The following is a 23,177-nucleotide window of genomic DNA, read 5'->3' on the forward strand; positions in this document are numbered from 1 at the left end:
ATGTTTACACAGTTCGAGACAAAGCAAAGCAATACCACATGAGCTTCCGAACACTGAATCTAATGCTGAGGAAGTTGCACTTTTGAATCATAACGATCGGCAGTTTCGTCTGCTCTGCACAAGCACCAAAATGGCGGCACCTACAGCAATGTCGGGGAACGAAGTGCCGATACTCTGCGCAGCTCATTTAGTAGCTCTAGGTGATACATCTGTTGAAAATAGAGTCTGGGAGCAATAATTAAAACGATAGTTGTGTGTTACTGACCTTTTAATTGTGTTTGCAAAAGCAGTCGAGGTCCTATTTGCCAACTTGTGCATCTAAAAAATTCTGCGGAACCCGATATGAAAATAATTTGCCAGAAACACGAAGCAAATGAAAAAGACAGGCCTTGTAAGCACTATAATTTGTTGGCCTAGTTGGTTGAACATCACGAAAATAGAAAGTGCCAAGTAGAAGGACAATTGGAATGCTGCACAGGACAAATGCTTGTCCTGTGTAGTCTTCCACTTGTCCTTGTCTTTTGCGCTATTTTCTTCTTGCAAGCACTCTTAGCTGTAGCCTCCATATCAGCGACCGAAGCCAGCAACAGGATAACAAGACAACAGCAGGTTCCTATTTACTGAAGTAAAAGAAAATGAGAGCAGAGAGTCGGCACCGTTTCTGTGTTCTTCTGTATCTTATCCCTGTGTTTTCATACAGTCCTTTTTGTCCTGTTACCGATGCTACTGTCGAGCTGACGCCATGACGACATGACATAACTCATCATGGCGACTGCCTTTCCTGGTTTGTCTGGAGATTGATTCGGTGCAGAGGCTGGTACATGGTGCTGTTCTTTTGGTGCATTCTTAACTTGTATTTAACTGAGTGTTTCATTAAGTTGAGCTTCCTCTCCGAACGTCCTGTGCAGTGCAAGGCATGTGTGCCTTAAGCATGAAACAGATGAACGGTAAAACTTGGTGCCACGTGTCGTTTGCCGTTAGCTGCTAGGCACGCCACAGGCGCATCGGACAGCTTTATCTGTATCAACCAGACCCGAGCGACGCCACACCGCACAAAAGTGACATAGGGACGCCAGCACCGGTTTCTATGATACTGTTGCATGGCCCGTTTTCGTTGCTCATGTGTCCCCTGCTTTACACTATACTCTTCGCAACTACAGCCTGCTGCTCGCCCTGTTACGGATAATCGAAGAACCATAGGACCATGGACGGCGGCGGAGACGGTGGCAGGGACATTTGGCCCATGGTGCTGTTGTTCTGGTCGGCGTGTTTGTGCATCATGCAGTATTTATTTATTCGTTGACACCGTTGACCTATGGCCGTTACAGGGGTAAGTATTCGGCAAGTGTACACAAAACAAAACTTTTTCAGCCTTTCCACTCTTGTGAAGAAGGAGGACCAGCGAAGCTGTACTCGATACACTGTGTGCTGCTTCTTCGTCGTCGTCTGTTTTTCGCCCTGTTTCCTACGATGAATTCCCACCAACGCGCCCAACTATCCATTCTTCTATAATACCTGGAAAGGTTGCCGCCATCTACGGGAGACGGCGGAAAACCATACTGGTTTTGTGCTTGCCGCCGTCGCTTATGGATGGCGGTAGCTGTCCAGGCAGGTTTGTGTCGACATACACGGACACAAACCCGGAGAACTTAGCCCTTAACAGCTCGGCTGTAACAATTTCGTTAAAATAGGCATTTTCGTGGTCTGCTTTGCAACAGCGCTGCACGAAGAACCGCGATGTCTCATTTCACGGAACTTTTTGTAGATTGCATAAGCTGTGGATTTCGGGTCCTACAGTCGCCAGAACAATCTGTGCTCAACGTGACAGAAAAAGCTCCTGCAAGTATTACAATGATATTGTGTATGCCTTACGAAAAGTCTATTCTTTCGAGAAAAGAGGAGAGAACTGCTCACGTAATGGTGTATTGAGCGGTAGACACCAGAAATGGGTTTGCATTTTCTGCGCTGAAAGAAAGCCAGTGACAAGGAGCACTACAAGTCGCTCCAAGCACTTTTAGAAGACAACCTATGCATACCTGCTTTCGGTCAATCACAAAGGCAAATAAATAAATGCTGGCAGCATTTTCCTGGTGGCAATGCCTTAACCTACGGTAGCCTGCTTTTACTCTATGCTAAAAGTGTCTATTAGTAACCTTAGTGCAAATGGTAGCCTGCGGTTACTCTATGCTACAACTGTCTATTAGTAACCTTGGTGCAGAATGGTCACGTGTTGTTGCAATGCACTAAAACCGCGGAGCTGTGTAATGAGATATGAACCTTTGAAAAGAGAAACTACGAACGCTGTACTACAGGAACTTGACAGTGATCCTGCGCGGCTCAGGTTTTAGAGCACTGGTGGCGAGGCACTGCGCAAATACTGCAATATTTTCATCTCCCACAAAAATATTTTACTGCACACAATGGCGTGACCGGCGCTCAATATGTGCTCCCCTAGTGAAAAAAGTTATTTGTATGAGAAATTTCTCGTGTCCAATAAACACATATGAACCATACAAGATATATAAGAACATATAAGAATCATATGAGAACCAGATAAGAACCATATAAGAATTATATAAGATATATAAGAACCATATAAGAAACTTATAGAAACTTTTTACAAGTTTCTTATATGGTGCTTGTATGTTCTTCTATTCCTTATATAGTTCTGATATAGTTCTTGTATAGTTCTTATATGGGTCTTATATGTTCTTATATATCTTGTATGATTCATATGTGTTTGTTGGACACAAACATTTCTTATACAAATTAGAATTTTCAATAGGGTCGCCCTCCACAAAGCCTTACAAGTTCTGTGATCCGCAACACCTATAAAACATGCTCGTTTTCCTAACGCACATCAGCCTCTCCGTCACCTGTAGTACGTTCCTGCCCTACCCGTTGAGCATTTGAAGCCAAATTAATTAATTTAAGCACACTGACCAGCATCAGCGAGCAGGTGCATAGAAAATCTATCCCCATCTCTTCCGCCACGTTGGAACTACCGCCCCGTCATCTATAGGGCGTTGAAGTTGTGAATATTCATGTGCGACTAGTGAGTGGTGCACTCCGAGTACCACTATATTTGTGTCTGTGATAGCAGACAGCGGCAGCCGCACGGGTCACACTGAATGAGATGGCCACAGTATGCAGCAAATATTTCTCCATTTCAGGTGACATCATGCGTGAAAGTAGTGTCACACTGAGAAAAGGAAACCCAGGACAGAAAGCGTACCGGACTCCTAGTTTTTGCGAATCTCGAGAGTCCGAACACGAGTGCGAAAAACCTCGGTAGCTCTCTGTGAGGAGGCAATGCAAATGACGAAGTTCTCGTGTTGTCTTGGCAACCTTAACGAACATCTCGACAAGACGAGTAGTTGAAGCATAGCTCCCTCTATACTCACAAAGTTTGGCAGTTTAATGACGGAGCCATAGAGTGCCCGGTCACAAATTTGGAGCGCGAGGATCTGGTAGCAGAGATGATTTCTCGGGGATCCTGGTCGTCAGCGCACAGCTTTTGCAGCGGCGAGGACCCGAAACATGGTTTTCAAACCCGACGAGAAAAGAAGCAATAGGCCGAGGAATGCGAGAAGCACGAGCGGACATTCCATTGCTCGGGGCAAGCGTGTTTCGGCGTCTCGCCGCAGCGGAGTGCCCGTAACATGATTCTTGTCTGCCGCTCTACCTTTTCACTTTCAGCGGCCGCGTCTCGTGGCGATCTGGCAGGCTTTGTCAGTATACAGGAGGCTATGGTTAAAGGCACTTTGTCTTGAGTAAGTGTCAACAAAGTGGGCTAGGCCTACCTCGCAGCCAAAGTTCCAATTGTAACAAATAAGATGCCCAAGAGACTGGAATGGAAGTTCCTTGTCACAGAAGAGGCGGAAAATTGGCATCGATAAAGATCATTATTGACGAGCACACATTTTTTTGCCTTGCAGCAATCTCAAAGCTTGTCACTGCCGGTAGTTACCACTGCGAAAAATCAGGCGCATTGCACATTCTCTTATTCACCACTTTTTTTTGTTAATTTGGCATTGTGCAGGTACTGCAGAAAATTTTTTGATCATTACGGTACTGACTCGGCAGCCAAAAAATATCTCGGCTATGCACGCACGCTCAACAGACGAGACTCAAACGAAATTCAACAGTGTCAACACTTACCCAAGGCAAAGTGCCTTGAGTATACTCACATACTCAGTACTTGTCGTGATCTTTGTCGGGGATTTTCCCTTTGATGCGAGTTATTCGTGTTGCCTCCTCACAGAGAGTGAGCGGGCTTTACGCGCTCAAGTGCTCGGACTCTAGGTAGTTGCCAAAACTGGGAGTCTGTAACGCCTGCTGTCTTCGGTTTACTTCTTTCAGTGTGTCCTTGGTCCTTGTGCGACAGTTCACTGTTACGAGCAAACACCATTTTCGTGCGTGGTGTCACCTGAACTAGAGAAAGATTCGGTGCGCCATATGGCCTGTGCGGGCACTGCCGCCTACTGTTACGGACACACAGATGGCGATGTATACAGAGTGCAGTGCTCACTAGCCGCGCGTGAATACGGCCTATAGGAGACATGCCTGTTTTAGAGCACAGCTCTTAGGCGACGATTTCCGGCTTGAGCGGCGTCGGCGTAACTGCGAGGTGCATGATGGGTAAATTTCCCCGCTAAATTTAGCGGAAGATTTTTCCCGCTAAATTTAGCGGAATAGTTCCCCCGCTAAATCTAGCGCAAATCTTTCCCCGCTAAATTTCGCGGAAAAATTTCCCCGTTAGATCTAGCAAAAAAGTTTCCCCACTATATTTAGCGGGAAATTTTTCCACTAAATTTAGCAGAAACGTTTCCCCTAAATGAGAGGCGAGCAGGAGAGGAAAAGGAGCACAGCCCCTTCTCCGTACCTTTCCCTCCTCCTAAAGAGATGCGCTCTAGTTCGGCATTACAGGGAGTTGTAAACGGCTTTCATTTTTTAAAGTTGTTTTAAGTGTGTGCCACATCATGTAAAACTGGGAACTTGAGTTAATCAAGTTGCTTAGGATGCTGCTTTGTCACTGACCTTGGTTTCATGCCTTAGCGGTGGAAAGAACAGTTTTCTGGACGTGCTAAAACGGATGTCTCTGGTGAGGTGTCCAAGTGAGCATCTTTGTTGTGTAGAAACGCTCACTACCGATGGGAGCGACAAACATCTGCAAAGTGTCCCTGAGAAGAATTCCTCGACTGTGTGGACCACTTTCTCCACTTCTCAATTCAAGTGTGGAAACCGACCACCTGACCTTCGTGTCTCTTTTCGGGAAGGTGGAGTTGGACATGCTTCCACACCCCATCCAACGTCTTTGCCTCAAGCTCATGCAGTATCACTTGAGGAGTGAGCAGTTCGTGTTCTGAACAGGCGTGCCAAGCGAGGCGTGCATGCGCCTGAAATGTCATAGCAACAAGTTTTTTTGTTTTATCTTTTTTTTTCAGTTTTTTTGGCAGGAGACGCTGTCAAAAGAGGCTCCTCGGGCATGTGCCAACAGGACTTTATCTGGTAGAGCAGGTCGCACCATTCACCGTGCTGCGTGTCCTTGCCTATACAATATCTTATACCGTCACAATGTTTTCCAAGATTTTGATCCTATTAAATTCGTTGTTTCGTTTCGCAAAAATGCAGGTGCCATGTTTCCCTCGAGAAAAATATTCTCATTCAAGTTCGGAATCTATTGCCAGGTCAGCTGTCTACGCCTTGAATTGAAGAATATTGCATCAATTATATAAGTTCAGGATGCAAAACAGAAGAAAGGAAAAGCATATTGTAATTATTGTACGCAATCAGCATTCCAGAAACAAATATTTTAGCCCCTAGCAATTGTGTATGAACAAGCAACCGTTTTGGTTTCGGTTTAATCGTTGTGCGCCAGGCAATTTTGAGCTTTCGTCTTAAACAGGCCTCTCAGTTTAGGGAAGTAAATTTTCAAAGCGGCCGAGGCAACCGCTTCCCGCGCGCGCTCAACGTCAACCGCCAATAGAACGTTTTGTGAGGTTATAAAATGCTCAATGGCAAAGAGAAATTTAGACGTAACAAGTCACAAATCAGCTCGCTTCTTGACCCCGGTTTCGGCGAGGTAGGAGCATCCGAGTCATATTCAGAATCAGATGATGACAGGTCGGATGAGTCCTCCGACGATGACGGACCTGGCGAGTCCTCCGACGATGACAACTTGTTCCCGGTCTCGTCCTCGCTTTCGGCTGCCGAGTCCATCGCAGCCGCCGTGTCGACTGCGATGGGACAACAATGATTTTCATTATGAGTGGTGGCGCAATCTGCCACCCGATACAAAGGGTACAGCCGCTAGCATTTATCTACCCACCCAATCCAATCCAAGCAACCAAGCCGCTTCTTTTCTTTCGTCTTTGTTGGCGGTTGCGTTGTTTGCGTGTTGAATCAGAAGGTTTACGGGACCGCGGAACGTGCAAGATGACACATACCCTTATTAAGTGGATAGGCGAGGATAAGTGGGACGTATATCCCGTTAAAGCGTTAGATAACCCGGCCATCGGTGTGCAACTAATGTCTGATGAGGGAGCTATAAAAAAATTACGCAGGCAGGTCGTGGATGTAAAATGGAAGGTGGATGAAGACCCGTCACCCGCCACGATCTTAGATTTCGGTAAGTGTTGCTAAACTTTTTGACCATTTGTTAGCATGGTTTAGTCGTTTTTAGTGAAACAGCGTCGAAGAATGTGCGCGATGTCTTCTGTGTATGTTTATTTTTAGATAAAGGACGGCAGGCCGTTGAGTAGATGCAATTTTTCAAACAATGCACCTAGGCTCGAAACGTAGGGTTCCTACATTTTTAGCATTTGGTTGGTTGCCGACTTTTCTTTATTGTTTCCGAACCAGATAGGATTCTCTGAAATGTTTACTTTCATATTTATTTCTCGCAGGAAGTGAGGGAGCGATGGAAGGCAAGCGCACGCAACTGGCGAAGGGTGCGTCTGACGCCGGAGCCTCGACGGCAGAGGTTGGCATGCCGCTCTTATATAGGGTGATTGAAATAGTGAGGCTTGCTGTTAAACGGACCGCGAAAATTGACTACACGCAGAGCTAATACTTTTGTCAGATGTGTTTTCTTCATTATCTATACTTGGCGTCAGTCCCTCATTACTACGTTGTCAAAGCTATTTTCGCCAGCGTGTGACTTTTATGTTCTAGACCAGTGGTTCTCAAGCATGGATGTGTTGGGAAGACCTTGAGTACCCGCCACAGTTATGGGGGACCCCATGCCAGCGGGAGAAGGAGAAAGGAGGGGGGTGTGCTATAATAGTACTAAAGACTACTAAGTGCAGTGTGTACTATAAAGACTACTAAGTGCAGTGTGAAAAAAGCATCCTTTACTGTTATATAGAGAGGAGAAGAGAGAAGCATCAAACAAAAGGATGAATGGATGGATCGATGGTAATGACTGTACCCCTTATAACGGGCGGTAACTTGTGCCACCTAGCCAGGGTCAGCAAAAAACAGCTTTTCTTTTCGTGCGAGGGTGTGCCAGGGGGTCTTGAGGCTTGACGCCAGGGACTCGCGGACCACAGTGGGTCTGCGAAACTCCATTTGAGAACCACTGTTCTAAATAAAAGTCGTTCATGACATGTCATTGATTGTCTTTGTTTTAAAGAACTTCGTCTATGCATTTCAGTGTAGCTGTGGGGCTAAAATAAAGGTTCTCCAAGAAGAGAATGAGATGCTCAGGGAGCGCCTCAGAGTCGCAGAAACTAACTGTGCTAAGATCAACATTTTGTCATTAACAAATCTTCTATATATTTCAGCGTTCCGTGATGTGACGCCTTTTTATACATTTTTCACTGTTTACCAGCATGCCACCATTGTTGAATGAAGCAACCCCAGGCTAGTGTGGTTGGCAACAGGATAAGTATTCAATACAAGTGCCACCACAAGCATTATGCACCTGCTTGATGTCCCCCTGCCGTTGAGAAAATGGTTCTTTATAAACACTGCAGTGCATCCTTTGCTTTGCGACATTGGGATTTCAGGCAGCAGACTAGTGGGCGAAAGTCGCTCCTGGACGTGCGAGATGAGATGGTCGCGTTTGAAGAGAGGTATTTTTGGAAAAAAGCACAAGATGTGGGCCAGGCCGGGCTTTGCATTTACCTCAACAAGGCAGGCCTGGTATTTTCCATGCCTTGCACAATGTAAATTTGCCTTCGTGAATGCCAATGACGAAACGGGCTTGAATGGGCCCCTAAAAATTAGCGTCGATGCCAGACCAGATTGACTTGTGAATGGCCGTGCTTTTAAGTATCGGCTTGTGCAGACCTCCACCGTAGGACTATTCTTGACAGCTGCACTTGTCAAAGGTACCACGTGTAGCAATTGAACTGTAGGAGGCCTCGACTTTTTTTACTGAAGCCAGCAGAGAAGCAAACTCCGGCAAAGCAGCTTAGTGGTGGCAAGTCAATCGAGTCTACTTCATGCAGCGTGCCACTTTAGTGGCGGTCACATCAACCTTTTTGCCTTGTCCTACAGAAACCACTGAGAAGACAGCTGATACTGTTACACTTTTGCCCCATAACCTTCTCTTTGTTGAGATAAATTTCAGCACATACTGTATGCAGTAAAAGCGATTGTTGCCACCATGGCTATGTGAAAAGGTGAATGTGTTTCCCAACCTATTGGATGTGATCATATCCGTACTACACATAGCATACTGTCAGTTCACGGGCAAGTAAGAGGGCCACTTGCACAGGGACTACAGAAGTTTGAAAAGGCCTTGTGTAGGGCCCCATTTCCAATGTCTGCTATCAAAGGCTGTCTATTCTTATACCAATGCAATGATTATAGTGCCAACTTGTATTGACTGAATTTCAGACTCTGCGAAGATGGCCAAGAAGCTGGAAAAAAGCCTGCGCCACCTAAACCGCCTGTGGGCAAGAAACGAGGAGGTGTCGTCAAGCCCTAAGGTATTGCTAGGAGTCAACACAGCAACTCCCTAATTATGTCTGAATTACTGCACCTCTCGTAAAAGCATGTAGTGCATACCAATGTGTGGCACATTTTGTACACAGACACAATAATGTAGTGTAATCACTGTTGGTCGCACAAATACCATATGCTCAAATTTTTTGCATCTTTTCAAATACAGCGGTAATTAGGCTTGTCTATAGCATGTGAGCGTGCGGCTTTCCCCGGTGAGCACTAGGCTAGTGGCATTCGCGGAAACTACCATACTTTTTAAATGTTCGCATAATACTTGTAGCCTTTCTGTAGCCTTTTTCTTTGATTTAACAAGTGTCCACCTCCAGCTTTTAAAACTGTCTCCAAATTTGGTAGGCACCTCCTTGATGTTTCAGGGTGGTCTAGTCCTGGCGGGTAACATCAAACAGTATGTTCTAGGGGTGTCCTGCGTGTTCGTGGGAGTCTGATGCCACTGAGTACAAGAAGCTGCTCACACTCTGTACGCCCACTTTAGCCTGCATGTCAGCTGCATACATGTCTACTATGTGCTTTATTCTGTGTAAAGTTCTTTCGTTTTCCAGACACAACTATGTTTGGCTTGTGGACATTCAAGATTTCCCGCATACTTACGCGGAGCGCAGGTTTGTCTGCTTCTTTCGCAGGGATTGTGGTGCAGTCAGAACGCCGAGCTCTGATTGAAGGATAGTGGGTAGACTTGCTTTAGGTTGTATCGCAGAAAACACGTAGACATCCATACTGTTTAAATACAAACCTATTTGATCATCATTTCAAGTTTAGAGCTAGCTAGCTGATTGAGCGCCGAGATCAGTTGGAATGGGAATGACGGTTGGTCAGAGCGCCAGCCTCGGGCTGCGCATGTTCATGCCTGAGTGATCTTTCTCACGTGCAAAGGTGCACTGACGCTCCAAGATGTCCAGCTGGATTCACCTTCAGTGAAACTGGTTTGAGACATGTCTGAGATGTCAACAAACCAAGATTCATTGTCTACCACTCCTCCAATTTCATAATTAATATTTCCGATGCAAGATTTTCTCGTATACACATTTACCTCGTCGGTCCCCTCCCGCCTTCAAGAGGATGCCGCTACATGTTGACCTGCGTCGACCGATTCACACGTTGGCCCAAAGTGTGCCCATCGTGGACATGTCTGCGGAGACGGTCGTGATATCCTTTTTGGCAACTTGGGTAAGTCGATTTGGCGTACCGGTGGCAACGGATAGAGGACGACAATTCCAAAGTCGGTTATTCAAAGAACTTTCACCCCTACTCGGTATTAAGGATATTTTGACGACAGCATACCATCCCGTTTCTAACAACTAGTCGAAAGATTTCATAGACAACTAACGACTCAGGTAAAGGACATCCTGCGACAACCGCAACCGACGTACCGACAAAACAAGACTACTCTCGAGAGGGTCCACTTTGCTGCTGAACCTGTTCCACACCGTCGCAGCACACAACATGTTCCCCGTCTTGTAACTAGGGAGGAGCTCCTGTGGCGGTCGAAAAACCCAACAGATGGTTGTAAAACAGAAACATCCCCGACAAGCATCAGTGTGCCCTTGCACGTGAGAAAGACCACTGGGGCATGAACACGCGCGTTCCGAAGCTGGTGCTCCGACCAGCCGTCATTCCCATTCCAACTGATCTCGGCGCTCAGTCGGCTAGCTATACTCCGCGACAACTTTTCTTGGCAATGCAGTGGAAGGTAGAGGCCCGCGTCCCCTCACCCATTTTGAGTGTACGCAGGCTCTCCTCCTCCCCCATTTCCGGGGAGAGGAGGAGAGCCCGCGCACACTCAAAATGGGAGAGGGGACGCGGGCCTGTACCTTCCACTGCATTGCCAAGAAAAGTTGTCGCGGAGTATAGCTCCGAACTTGAAATGATGATTAAATAGTTTTTTTTAAGTAATATGGATGTCTATATGGGTGATTTCAGATAAGATCGACCAAAGGATGGCTAGTCGACATTTTCAAATCAACTGATGTTTTTATATGTTATTGTCTAGTGTCTGGTATGAACGAATCCAAACTTAGTTTTGACTAGAAAAAATACTTGGGGACAGGAAAAATCGTAAGGCATGAGGTGGTGGACAGTTGCATCAACGCGCACTGATGGAGGGGGCCCGTTTGAGAGTGAATAACTAAAGCGATAACATTAGGAGAACTCTAATACGTTTTAGGCGCAAACTATGGGTATAGCTTGCTTGTAATATAAAGTAATCATATTTATTTAAAATGTATTAATTTTTCTAAAAATTGACAAACATGCCTGCTCGAACGACAAATGGCAAACTTTGGAGGTCTGTATCTCATGAAATAATTTAATCATTATGATATAATTTGCAGATATTATTCTACTAATATATAGCTAATATTTAAAAAAATAACTAAGGTATCTGTGTGATACAATAGTTAGGATATATTTAGTCAAACATGGAAAAAAAATCAAACAAAGAAAAATTCCGATGCGAATAAAAAAAAAACACCACCCTCGATTTTTTTTAAATTTAGGTAACCTGTTATACTCTATTTCGGCATTCATTTCCGTTAGAAACATGTTGCATCATTTTATTGAGAAAGAAGATACAACTCCCCAAAGTAGGGTCCTTTTTCAAAGCCTACACTTAGCAGTGTTTTATACAAGAACTGACTCTGAGTTCCAGTTTCATAAAACCAACACACATCTTTTATATATTTTTATTCAGATGAGGCCAATGATAACTAAAGAAATCGTTCAAACACTTAAATTAAGGAGAAACTACTGTGTACAAAGAGGTATCATATTACGGACTAGTGATCCGAGAAAAGATCATGCAGCCATCGGCCACTAGGAACTTTGTTTACTTTATTCTCCTGCGACACTATATGCTATTCCCTCTTCCGCTCTACCTTCATCTCTCTCTCTCTCTCTCTCATATATATCCCTGATATATATCCAGAACAAAAACATGTTCAAGCATTCCCTTTCTGCGTGGTAGTGTTCTGTGGCTAGCAAAAATCATTTCCTCGCTAAGCTCACGATTATGGCAAAATAGTTGCCGGAAACCGCAGACGACACTCGTCGCTAGTTCTGGCAAAACGGCCGATACAATCTTTTTTTCGCATTTCCCCGCTCGCTGTCAAGGACAAGGGGGTTCGCTTCAACCAGCAAAACATGGCCGCCGACGCCTGTTTACTGAGCAGTCATGCCTGTCGCCATCTCACTCGCTGGCGTCACGGGCGATAATATCAGGCACAAAGGGGCACACCAACCGGCAGCATTATCCCCAAATACTCGAGCCTCGCGTAAATACATAGAGTGTAAACGCTGTCGCCATGTTATCGTAGTAAGACCGCCCCCCCCCCCCCTCCCCCAACGGAGGACTGCAGTACGCGACGGCGTACTAACACAACGGCGACGATATCGACATCGCGGGCTCCGAATTTTCCCATAGTTCTACTCCACGGGCATTTCTCGAAACGCTTGATATTGTGTACGCCCGCCTGGAAGGATTTCAGGCGCGTAGTTAAGATAAGGCGGTTCTCCGCGGCAAAAGAAAGCTATTTCACAAAAGCTTAAAAGAGGCGGCGACGCGTGTGCGGTGAACGCTTGTAGTTTTGGTGTAGACAGGGTGTGTGTGTTCTCGTTGTTGACACCAGCTGGCGATAAGGCACTGCAGGCAGTAGCTCAGTACAGCAAGGGCTAATCCGAGTGACCATCAACGTAACCCCACCGCCAACCCCTCGCGAACCGGTCGCCGACATGGCTCAGGCTGTGTCATGAACCACGTGGTAGAAGCTCGGGTGCTTTCATATCAGCGCGTGGAGGGACGACAGTGCGATTCCGGAAAGTCTTTTTCGAAGGCCGCTGACCACAATTTTTTGTCTGGAGACTTTCCCTCTTTCTTCCTTTGCCGTGGATCAAGCTTTGACGACAGCCTCAGTTGTGACCTCTCTTTTCAAATGTACGTTTGCAGTGAGTGAGCTCCTCAGCCTCGGACTTGTCACTTGTGCACCCAGTAGTTCTTTCACTTGGCAATTATATGCCATCAGTTGGGGTTTAATTTCTATTATTTATGTATACATTATGAAGACGTCCTGGAGCTCCGAACGAGTGTTTTGTGCAGATTACTTTTGCAAACACAAAAAGACTATACCAAAGCAGCGGAATTTTCAAAGTGTTGGCGAGTTGGACCTAAACTCGTTGAAGCAAATTCTTCCGCCTGACTGTTCCATCAAAGTGAGTGCGACGGACTACCTGTGCTACCATTGCTTCATGCACATCACTAAGGAGATCTCGATGCGAAGCTCAGAGCAGTGCCCTGACATATTTGTGCCAGCTGAAGAAGCAATTGAAGATCTAAATCGCAGCATACTACCTACAGATGTGTCGCCGCTGAGACAACCAAGCGTCGTAAGAAGTCGGGACAGGCCTGCCTATGTCAAGAGAAAGCAGACAGAACTGGAGCAGGTTGCTGTCAAGAATATACGCTCAAGGCTACGTATTGCGTACGACAGGGACGCACCATCGGGGTCGTCCGAACCAACATGCTCCACATGCACTGAGTGGGTGGACAACTTTCGGCAGGCCTTTGAAACCGCCACCTCTCTCCGGGAACGTCGTCAACTGCTTAAACTCCTGCCGTCAACACTGACGAAGAATGAGGTTCAAAAGATGATTCCACAGGCCTCAATGTACCTCATCAGTAAATCCCCGAAAACTCAAGGAAAAGCATGGCGTGTGGTATGAGCCGGATCCTTACACGAGGTGCAAGGTGAGCCCTGAGAACCTGTCTGCTGCCCTAGAGTACTTCACGAAAGACGAGCTACAATGTTCGCGCCAAAGTCCCAACCAGAAGGACGTCATCTCTGTCATGCTCAACGGAGAGAAAACGTTCGTGCCAAAGCGCTTCATGACACGCTCAATACGAGAGGCCTTCCGTATATACAAAGACAAGCATCCCGATTCCGGCGTTGGGCTAACGAAATTTTATTCGTTGCGCCCTAGATGGGTCCAATGTATTCCACACCAGGAAGTGTGCGTTTGTGTGCGCTGCGCCAATTATTATCTTTGTATTGCCGCTCTAGAGAACGTTACAGGCTCAACATTCAACACTGGTGAAATGAACTCGGCATTTCTGTGCGACCCAGCAACAGAACTGTGCCTTCAAGGAGACTGTGATCACTGCCCAAAAGGCCAGTTTCTTACACTCCAGGAACTTGATATCCCGGAGGATGAAGATATTGTGCTTGCAACATGGGAGTCCGGCGACCTTGTGAAAAAAACTTTGGAACCTGAGACTTTCCTAAAAGTCATCCAAGTGACGGTTGGAAGTTGGGTACTTCACAACCATATCTGGCAAACGCAAGGTAAAGCGATCTACGATGAAAAACAGTGCATGCAACGCGGGAGCATTGTCTTTCATTTTGACTTTGCTGAAAACTGGACCATCGTGCTTCCTGACGAAGTGCAAGCATATCACTGGAAAAAAAAAAAAGTTTCGATATTTACATGTGTAGTGACGACAAGAAAATCTACAAACAGCTTTGCCATCATCAGTGAGGACCTGTGTCACGACGCCGCTCACGCTTGCTTGGCTCTAGAAAAGGTGAAGGAGTGGGTTGAAGACAACGTTGCGGTATACTCGTACGTGACGTACGTAAGTGACGGCGCCGCCAGTCATTTCAAGAATCGCTACCAGCTTCACCAATTTGCAAAGGACGATTGCCCACAAGCCCAGTGGTTATTTTCTGCACCTGGACATGGGAAAAATGCATGTGACGGAGTTGGCGGACTCGTGAAGCACCAGGCCACGCTGAACAACCTGAGAGAACGTTCAGTAAGCGCAATTCAGACGGCCAGGACAATGGTGAGCGTTCTATCAAAGAAACTGAAAGGCGTGCACCTTGTATATCTGGACGAAAATGAGGTTGTTCGGTATCGTGAACAAAAAAAAAGAAGAGTGGCTGACGGTGCGCGCCTTCCCTGGCATTCAGTCTTGGCACGCGTGGCGGCTCAGCAAGTCATCAACAGAAGGGACCTGTGACGTATATGTAGCACAGACAGTCGGATCTGCTTGGAAGCAACTTTATTAAATGGGTACAGCGAGGAAAACCTGAGCGTAAAGTGCCGAATGTGATTTCCCAAGGACTGCTCATTTTGAATGCAGGGACATCTTATTTATCACATTTTTCTTCACGGGGTATTTAACCTACTGTTTTTGTTGGTGGTTACTAATAATTTTTATCTGATCACTATAAAAAAAATCCCAAAATGTTATCCTCGAGCAGGATAAAATATATCGGCTGGCCACGATTCATTTATACACCGAGAGCACCGAAGCTGCTCCAGTTAGGCACTATGGCATCCGTCACCTGAAATTGTTTGCAATCGTAAATACACAGCCAACCTAAATATCTTACTATTATATCTTTGTTTTTGTGTGTGGAAGTAAAGTTATTTATTTTACTCTAGATGTAAAATACACCGGAAGGTACAACTTCACACTGCATCATCTTTTCTCAAATCATTAGTCTCTAATATGATACCACTTTGTACGCTTATGTAAAATGCTGTATATAGTTTCTCCGCCCTTTTACTGTGTGACCGATCGCTCTTTTTATCAATGACCTCATCTGAATAAATGTATATAAAAGATTTGTGCAAATTTCATGAAACTGGAACTCAGAGTCACTTCTTGTATAGGACACTGCTAAGTGTAGGCTTTGAAAAAGGACCCTACTTTGGGGAGTTGTTTCTTCTTTCACAGTGCAATGATGCAACATGTTTTTAATAGAAATGAATGCCGAAATAGAGTATAACAGGGTACCCAAATTTTAAAAAAATCGAAGGTGGTGTTTTTTTTTTTATTCGCATTGGAATTTTTCTTTGTTTGATTTTTTTCCCATGTTTGCCTAAATATATTGTAACTATTGTGTCACTCAGATACCTTATTTATTTTTCAATAATAGCCATATATTAGTAAAATAATGTCTGCAAGTTATGTAATAATGATTAAATTATTTCATGAGATACAGATTTCCAAAGTTTGCCATTTTTCGTTCGAGCAGGCATGTTTGGCAATTTTTAGAAAACTAAATAAATTTTTAATAAATATTATTACTTTATATTACAAGCAAGTTGTACCCATAGTTTGTTTGTAAAAAGTTTTAAAATTCTCCTAATTTTATTGTTTTAATTATTCACATTCAAACTTGCCCCCTCCATCAGTGCGCGTTATTGCAACTGTCCACCTCTCCCTGCCTTACGATTTTTCTTGTCTCCAAATTTTTTTTCTGGTCAAAACTAAGTGTGGATTCGTTTATACCAGACACTAGACAATGTCATATAAAAACATCAGTTGATTTAAAAATGTCGACCAGCCACCCTTTGGTCGATCTTATCTGAAATCACCCACATGTTTTCTACGCCACAAGGTCCACCCCCTTTCCTTCAATTGGAGTCAATCGGAGCTTGGCATTCTTAAGTCATTGTAACCCTTGCAAAAGGAGCAGACAAACTCGTGCTCCGCATAGCAAACTTGGTTGACTGCAAGAGTGCTTCATACTTTGTCGTGTTGCGCACCCTTTGATAATGCAAGGGTCAAGAGCACAAAAAAGCGTTATGATATTGTTTTTACTGATGATGACATATTTGATACATGCTCATGCTTTGTTTTTAATTGCTGCAGGATATTTGGGATATCTTAAAGGGGCCCTGCAATCGTATTTAAGCGTCTACCTTTTTTGCGGTTTCCACGTATCTTAGGGCTGGGGCAAGCCAGCGGGCACGGAGAGAGTGACTAAATATCAGTGCGTCATATTTTAACCGGACGACATGGAAACCTCCTCCACCGACGAGGGCGACCCGCGGTACCAAAAGCGCGCAAAATGTGACGTCTTTGGTCCTGGGCCTACTACTGGTCAGAGCCGCTAAAAGCTTCTTTTTAGTCGAAATACAAAATATAAGTGGCGCGAACCGTTTCAATTATTTATAAAATTAGTTTTTGTTCAGTATTTTAGATCAAAAAAGAAACAAATGCAGTTTATAAAGTACGAAAACAAGAAAAGACCCGTCGACAAACCCGCCACCAAGCGGCGGAAAAGGCGGCGCATACTAGAAAAGAGTAGTGGGATCAGGCGCCGACACGGAAAGGTCCCGGATGTACACAGCGGCGCTGCGGTCGTATGGGCAGCAGGATCCGACCGGCGCCGAGCGTTCCGAAGGCCTTCGGCGAGAAGCTTTGTCTTGCGGGTTGGCCGTTTTGCGGTATGGTAGCGCAAAGTAGCTCCCATTCTGAACTGATCTTTACCACGTGTTTGCTGTCGTTTGTGGCCATTGAACTGCCATGCCGACTTAGTGTTTAACCGTGCAGCAAATGCAATGAGAACCGCTCTGGCCGCCCGCTGCATACAGCCTATCCAGAACACGCTTTAGTGGCGCCCTCTCGCGCCGTCGACACGGAATGCGGCAGCCGTGAGCGCTCGATGAGCTTACTACTTCTTCTCTAGTTCACGGCCACTCTCAAGCAACCAAGGACGTCATGAGGGAGGTTATTTCTTGCTTGTTTTTGTAATTTTAATTTGCCTATAACTTTTAAAATAAAGAGAATTTCAAGAAAACAAAAGTTTCACTAAGTTACTACGTTCAGTGCGCTCAGGTTCGGTGCAAATTAAAAATTAGTAAAAAAGTCATTGCAGGGCCCTGTTATGTTTAGTTGTACGATCTAAATTCTTCCCTCTTTTGTTTGTTCCTTCTTTGCTGGCATCTGTGGCAGCGGCCCCCTTAAGGGCCACCCACACTAGCGAGAAAACGCGCGCGGCGCGCCGATCGCGGGAAAACGCGTCCCGCATCCTGAAGACCACACTAGATAGAGTTCTGCCGCCGCGAATGTCACCTGACAGCACAGGAGGCCTCGCGCACTCTTGAAGCATCCGAGCGAGCGCATGATTTCCCGCAATAGACGCTTTGCAGCAGCTGTGCATGGGCGCCGCCATAACTGACCTTCAGTTTTTGTTTCCTCTTATTTCGTTTATTGCACTTCATGATTATCATAGCAGGCCAGGTTAGTGCCACATTAAATTCAATCGGGTCCTTTTCTAAAGCATCGGCCTTTGTAGAGGATCCGCAACGACCGTTTCAGTTGCTCGGCATCTCGGTAAGACAAGAGAAGGTCAGCAATGGCGGCTGTAATTTGGCGCGTGTGTAAAGCGTCTATATCTCGAGGATCCTCGAGGCAATCGAGCGGGCGAGGGACGCTTTTGCTCGCCGAAGATCGAGTCCACACCGTGATCGAGTCATGACAGGTACAGATGAGCTCGTAATTACGGTCAACACAATCATTCTTGTGTGCTCACTACTTCTCCGTCGTCGGCGCTTCCAAAAAGCCAAGAAACGTAGATGGTGGGTTCGACCAAGCTTGCGCTACCGAAATCTGGAAGGACAGGCCAGTGCTTTGCTGCCTCGCCTGCGCGCCACAGACGAAATTTACTTTCGAGAGTGAGTAACTACAACCATTCTCTACCTTAAAAGTGTTCACCATATACAATGGTAAACGGATGTTTTTTTTATCGCTTTTTGGTCTCCAGCTTCCTGCGAATGGCACCCAGCACATTTGATTCCTTGCTGGAACTCATCCGTCCAGCGATCGAACGTAAGGTGACGCCGTTCCGCGACCCGATATCAGCACACGACCGGCTTGTTATCACCGTCAGGTAAAGGGGGGGGGGGGGGGGGGGGAAGGGGGGGGGGGGGAGATTGGCATTACGACGTCAGCATATCGCTATCTTGATGTTATAATGAATCTTCCGAGTGAGCAAGCAGGTCTTGCGGAGAATTAAAAGCAACTGCGAGGTGCGCTAAGCGAGCGTTGTAAGAAAAAAAAAACGCGCGTATTACCAAGACACCTCTTCTTTTGTGATTCCAGATTCCTTGCAAATGGCGACACATTCCGTAGTTCGTCTTTTAATTTTTTGGTGGGCCGATCAACAGCGGCTGGGATTGTGAAGGAAACATGCGCTGCAATGTGGAACATTCTGCAGCCCATCTACGTGAAATTTCCACAGGGGCCAACCGAATGGAAAAAGGTTAGGGACGGTACCTGTTAGGTCACACTATGCCATGCTCACTTCCCACTTTTTTTGTGACCACCATTATTTTAGATTGCAGCAGAGATAGATTTACTCTGGAATTTTCCTAATTGTATTGGTTGCATTGATGGAAAACATGTCAACATTGAGTGCCCCAGCAACTCAGGTGCAAGAAACCTGAACTATAAGAAGACATTTAGTACAGTTCTTATGGCAGTATGTGATGCACGCTACAGGTAGGATTCATTTGATCAATTATTTAAATAAGTGTTTTTAATAGCATGGCATCTTGGTTATGAGTGCAAAGAAAGCTACCACTACTAAGAAAACGAGGATACTAAAATTTTGTACTTTATATTGCATCATATTGAATGTATCGACTTCTACCTGCTGTTTTATTTCAGCTTCACGTATGTTGACATCGGTCATTATGGCGGAGAGAGTGATGGAGGGGTTTTTTCAAGGACGCCACTTTTCGGGGTTCTAGCTGACAGCGGATATGGCATCCCTCCTCCTGCAAATGTGGGCTCTGCAGGCCTGATCCCCTACTTAATGGTCGGGGATGAGGCGTTTCCGCTGAAGCCCTTTCTCATGAGGCCATATCCTGGGCGCGGCAAGTCTTGCTATTGATTTTCGTATAGTATAGCTTACATTATTTATTTGTAAAAAAAGAAAACAGCATTGTGCTTTCTTTTTATTTAAAAATTATTGCATACTCATTTCGCACGTCATGAAATTAGTTATTTATGGAAATGTACTTTGCAGGAAATGCCATTATTTTATTCTGTTAGCAGATGCATTCGTCTGTGCAGAATCTGTCGGTTTTAACCGGAAAACACGAGCGCGCAGCCTGCCAGAATTGGCACACTATTGCTCGATAGTCAGCTTAATCAGAGACAATGTTACGCATGCGGTGGTTAATACTGACGTCTCAATTTTGCATATTTCTTCAGAGCTCCAAAGTTGCAGAAACAGGGAACCTGACCGGGAAGAGTACCTGAAAATGGCCACCTTTAATTACCGGCTGAGCCGTGCGAGACGGCTCATAGAGAATGCGTTTGGGATCATGGCCAGCAGGTGGCGAATTCTACGAAGAGCATTTCGAGCCTCGGAAGAAACCACAGAAAATATTGTGAAGGCGTGCGTGGCTTTGCACAACTTTCTGCTCAAGAATTCTGCCATGTCAAGGTCAGCGTACAATCCTCCGGGTTATGTGGACAGCGAGGACTGGCAGGGAAATCTCACACATGGGTCATGGAGAAATGACGACAGGGGGCTGCCGTTGAGGGACATGGCGGGCCTGGGGTCCCACTCTCCCGGGTAATTATTCCAGCAGATGGGCCGCGGGGATAAAAAAGTGATATTTAGGTTTGCAATTTCCTACTTGCGTGCATTACCGAAAATGCTATGCCTGCTGACTTTTCATTCCATTGACAGACATTGTGTAATCTTGTACTTCAGGACTGCTTTGGAAGTACGGGACCGACTGGCCACATACTTCCTCAACGAGGGAAAGGTCCCGTGGCAAGAAAGAATCGTAACTCGAGCGGGACAGCAGGTAATGACCGATCATCAAAGTAACTAATTTTTCAACGAAATATTGATGTCTTCTCTGAAGGATGCGAACATCAAGTATAGAAAGTGTACACGATTAAATTTGTAAGTAACGTGCTTCCTTAATTTGTAGTATAGATCTGCAAGACCAAAGTCTTAGATAAATAACACGAACAATGACGTTTCGGTTGAGCATTCATTCCAACATCTTCATCTCAGCCTCATACAGCAGTTGGTTGATCTTATGCATTACCTCACATCTTAGCTTTTGTGAAAGCAATGCCAGTTTGGATTCAATCCATTGTGCCCCCGCCGTACAGTCGTTTTTAATGACAGGCGTGTCGGCCTTGTGCGAGATGGCGTTCAATGTTGCCGAGCAGCTGTGGAGGACGCTCTGCACAGAGTCCTCGAAGCTATCCTGGCCCCGTTGATTCTTTTTTCTGCAAAACAGTCCAAACGTTGATTTTCACGCAATAGTATTTTTTAATAGGAAACAACGTAAGTACCGGGATGATGGCACTTGGTCAGCAGGCCTCTTGGCTGATCTGGGCAAACCAAAGGAAGCAAATCAGCCAGGACGTACAAGAATATTGAAGACATGATTTTCTTACCGTGAAGGACCTACATCGGCTCCCGTGCCTGGGTGTTCATAGATGCTGCAAAATAAAGGCAGACTGTGAATTTGTGCTTCAGTATTGTAAGAGGAGTATGCAGTGCACCTTGCAGCACCAATAAAGGATTGAGACCGCACACCTTGGGCTGTTTTCCTCCGATAGCAAGAGAGCAGGGCCATTGGAGTACCTGGATTATTTATTGCAGATGTGCGGCGTTTCACTCATGGCACAGGCCATGCCACAGGAAAGAGGTTACGACAAAGCAATATAAAGTATGCTTACATTGCTTCAAAAACAACCCTAGCAGGGCTCAGGGGACAGCTGTGCGTAGAAATTTGGTTAAAGTTAGTACCACATTTTGTTGTGCTCTGACCACAGGTAATTTAAACATGAGTGGTGTCTACCTTTCTGCGTGGTCAAGACTTTCTGCACTCGAACTGGATGTGGAGGGCTGCTCTGTGTCCCTGCATAACAGTAGCTATAAGCCTTGCTTAACAAAAACGCTGGGGCAGTGAAATTCGTAAGTTTATAAAGGAGTTTTCTAGGGTAAAACGTAGCAGACAGGAAAAGAAAAATACAGCATCATACCTATCTTCCTCAACCGGCAAGTTTGTGGCGGTCCTTAATAAAACCAAAAATGTACCCTCTCAAATTAGACGCAATCATTTCACACGCTCACATGAGCACCATAGTTACAGATTACCTTTCAGCGTAATGCGGCGTGTTCTTAAGAACGTCGTTGATCACGTCAAATAAAACCCACTTTGTTTTTACTTTCCCAACATTTCCGCTGGAGCCGCTCCTCGGTTTTTGCACACCGGAAACAATCTTCAACCAGCGGTCCCTGACATTCTTAAATTTGGCCGCGGCTGCTTCTCCTGCACGGTATATGCCTCCATTAGAAATTTAGAAACGGTTTACTGCATTGTTGAGACAAAACTGGGCAAAGCAAGCCCGAGAAGCTTGCTGTGCCCGCAAAAGAGAGTCGATGCACGGCTGTCATAACTAAGCTAGGCGCCTAGATGTCCTTCCGTTTAGGGTGATGCCATCGTTTGTAGTACCCGATGCCGACAGCACGAGCTCACAGGGAAAACACAAAGAAATCTCCGGTAACAAAAAGTCGCCGTAGCACAGTCAGCGCCACGAGCGCGTGCAGAGACACGTCCTTTCACGCGCTTGAAAACAAAAAAATACAAACGAGCGTTCGGAACAAAATGGCCAGATGTCATCACCCCAAGCAAAGCGCACATGAAGGCCCCCTAATCTCAGGGGCGGATTTAGAGGGGGGGTCCGGATGTCCTGATCCCCCTCTTGATTTCTGCATGTGTAAAATTTAGGGCATGAAACGAGGGAAAGGGGGAGGGGTTTCCTAAACAAATGGTACGTTGACCAACACCTGACCCCCCTCCCCCCCCCCCCCCCCCCCCTTAGGAAATTCCTGCATCCGCCCCTGCCTGAACCAGCTTCATATCAGCTGCTGAGCCCAACAGACACCTGTGCTTATTTCTTCGAAAGTTACTTCGGAACCCATTACGGGAACCCCTGCGCTAACATCACGGAGTCGGCGCGAGAGGCGTTCACACAACTCGAGTAGGTCGCAAAATAACTCACCGGTGAGACCGAAATCCTCGCCGATAATCGCCCATCGGTTCAGCTTCTCCGCTTTTTCCTTGAACTCCGGGTGTTTTTTATCGTATAGAAACGGGTACATCCGTACCGTTTCGATAAAGCGCTCCATCGTCCTCGTGTTGTTTTCTAGGCTCATGGCGGAAAGATTGTTCGCTGGCTCGCCTGGGCTCGCCACTACTCGGCGGCTCAACTTTCTCGCGAAAGCGTTGCCATGGCATCGCACGTGACTGGATGTGACGCCTCTGATTGGCGCGTCTGCGCCAGCGGCAAGCGGCATACCGAGCGGCAGGAAAATCTTCCCGCTCAACCGATTTTGCGGAACGCGTTTTCAACGCGATCGGCGCGCCGAGCGCGT

General features: G+C 45.9%; 2 protein-coding genes across 6 annotated transcripts; one reads left to right on the plus strand and one right to left on the minus strand.

Moving 5' to 3' along the window:
* The first annotated feature begins 18,160 nt into the window (after nt 1–18,160).
* Nucleotides 18,161–21,192, plus strand: LOC115317326 (protein ALP1-like). Of its 2 annotated transcripts, XM_040498548.2 has the most exons (9): nt 18,161–18,242; nt 18,324–18,435; nt 18,525–18,650; nt 18,863–19,022; nt 19,098–19,261; nt 19,430–19,638; nt 19,979–20,345; nt 20,487–20,583; nt 21,070–21,192. In XM_040498548.2, exons 1-9 carry the CDS (start codon nt 18,236–18,238, stop codon nt 21,079–21,081), a joined length of 1,254 nt encoding a protein of 417 aa, XP_040354482.1. In that variant the 5' UTR covers nt 18,161–18,235; the 3' UTR covers nt 21,082–21,192. The 2 variants fall into 2 exon arrangements, with proteins under 2 accessions (XP_040354482.1, XP_040354481.1); XM_040498547.2 differs by having other exon boundaries at nt 18,172–18,435.
* LOC120850223 lies at nt 20,767–23,120 on the minus strand. 4 transcript variants are annotated; one of them, XM_042292116.1, is made up of 6 exons: nt 21,598–21,616; nt 21,476–21,514; nt 21,299–21,380; nt 21,191–21,235; nt 21,086–21,124; nt 20,767–21,019 (listed from the first exon to the last, which is right to left on the minus strand). In XM_042292116.1, the coding sequence occupies exons 3-6, from the start codon at nt 21,370–21,372 to the stop codon at nt 20,776–20,778; spliced, it is 402 nt and encodes a 133-aa protein (XP_042148050.1). In that variant the 5' UTR covers nt 21,373–21,380; nt 21,476–21,514; nt 21,598–21,616; the 3' UTR covers nt 20,767–20,775. The 4 variants fall into 4 exon arrangements, with proteins under 4 accessions (XP_042148050.1, XP_042148051.1, XP_040354483.2 ...); XM_042292117.1 differs by having other exon boundaries at nt 21,333–21,380; nt 21,476–21,610; XM_040498549.2 differs by lacking the exons at nt 21,299–21,380; nt 21,476–21,514; nt 21,598–21,616 and adding an exon at nt 22,805–23,120.
* Between the last annotated feature and the right edge of the window lie 57 nt (nt 23,121–23,177).

This window comes from Ixodes scapularis, unplaced genomic scaffold (genome assembly GCF_016920785.2).
Source record: "Ixodes scapularis isolate PalLabHiFi unplaced genomic scaffold, ASM1692078v2 PGA_scaffold2__306_contigs__length_199485367, whole genome shotgun sequence".
In the NCBI taxonomy this organism is placed as follows: domain Eukaryota; kingdom Metazoa; phylum Arthropoda; class Arachnida; order Ixodida; family Ixodidae; genus Ixodes; species Ixodes scapularis.

What these genes read in the sequence shown, in the direction of transcription:
- LOC115317326 (XM_040498547.2), top strand. Translation starts at nt 18,236, where the DNA reads ATGACAGGTACAGATGAGCTCGTAATTACGGTCAACACAATCATTCTT. An exon ending in GAGGCCATATCCTGGGCGCG is followed by an intron (nt 19,639 to 19,978) that starts GCAAGTCTTGCT and finishes ATATTTCTTCAG; the next exon opens with AGCTCCAAAGTTGCAGAAAC. An exon ending in CTGGGGTCCCACTCTCCCGG is followed by an intron (nt 20,346 to 20,486) that starts GTAATTATTCCA and finishes CTTGTACTTCAG; the next exon opens with GACTGCTTTGGAAGTACGGG.
- LOC120850223 (XM_042292115.1), bottom strand. Translation starts at nt 21,372, where the DNA reads ATGGCCCTGCTCTCTTGCTATCGGAGGAAAACAGCCCAAGGTGTGCGG. An exon ending in GCCGATGTAGGTCCTTCACG is followed by an intron (nt 21,125 to 21,190) that starts GTAAGAAAATCA and finishes TGGTTTGCCCAG; the next exon opens with ATCAGCCAAGAGGCCTGCTG. An exon ending in GACCAAGTGCCATCATCCCG is followed by an intron (nt 21,020 to 21,085) that starts GTACTTACGTTG and finishes ACTGTTTTGCAG; the next exon opens with AAAAAAGAATCAACGGGGCC.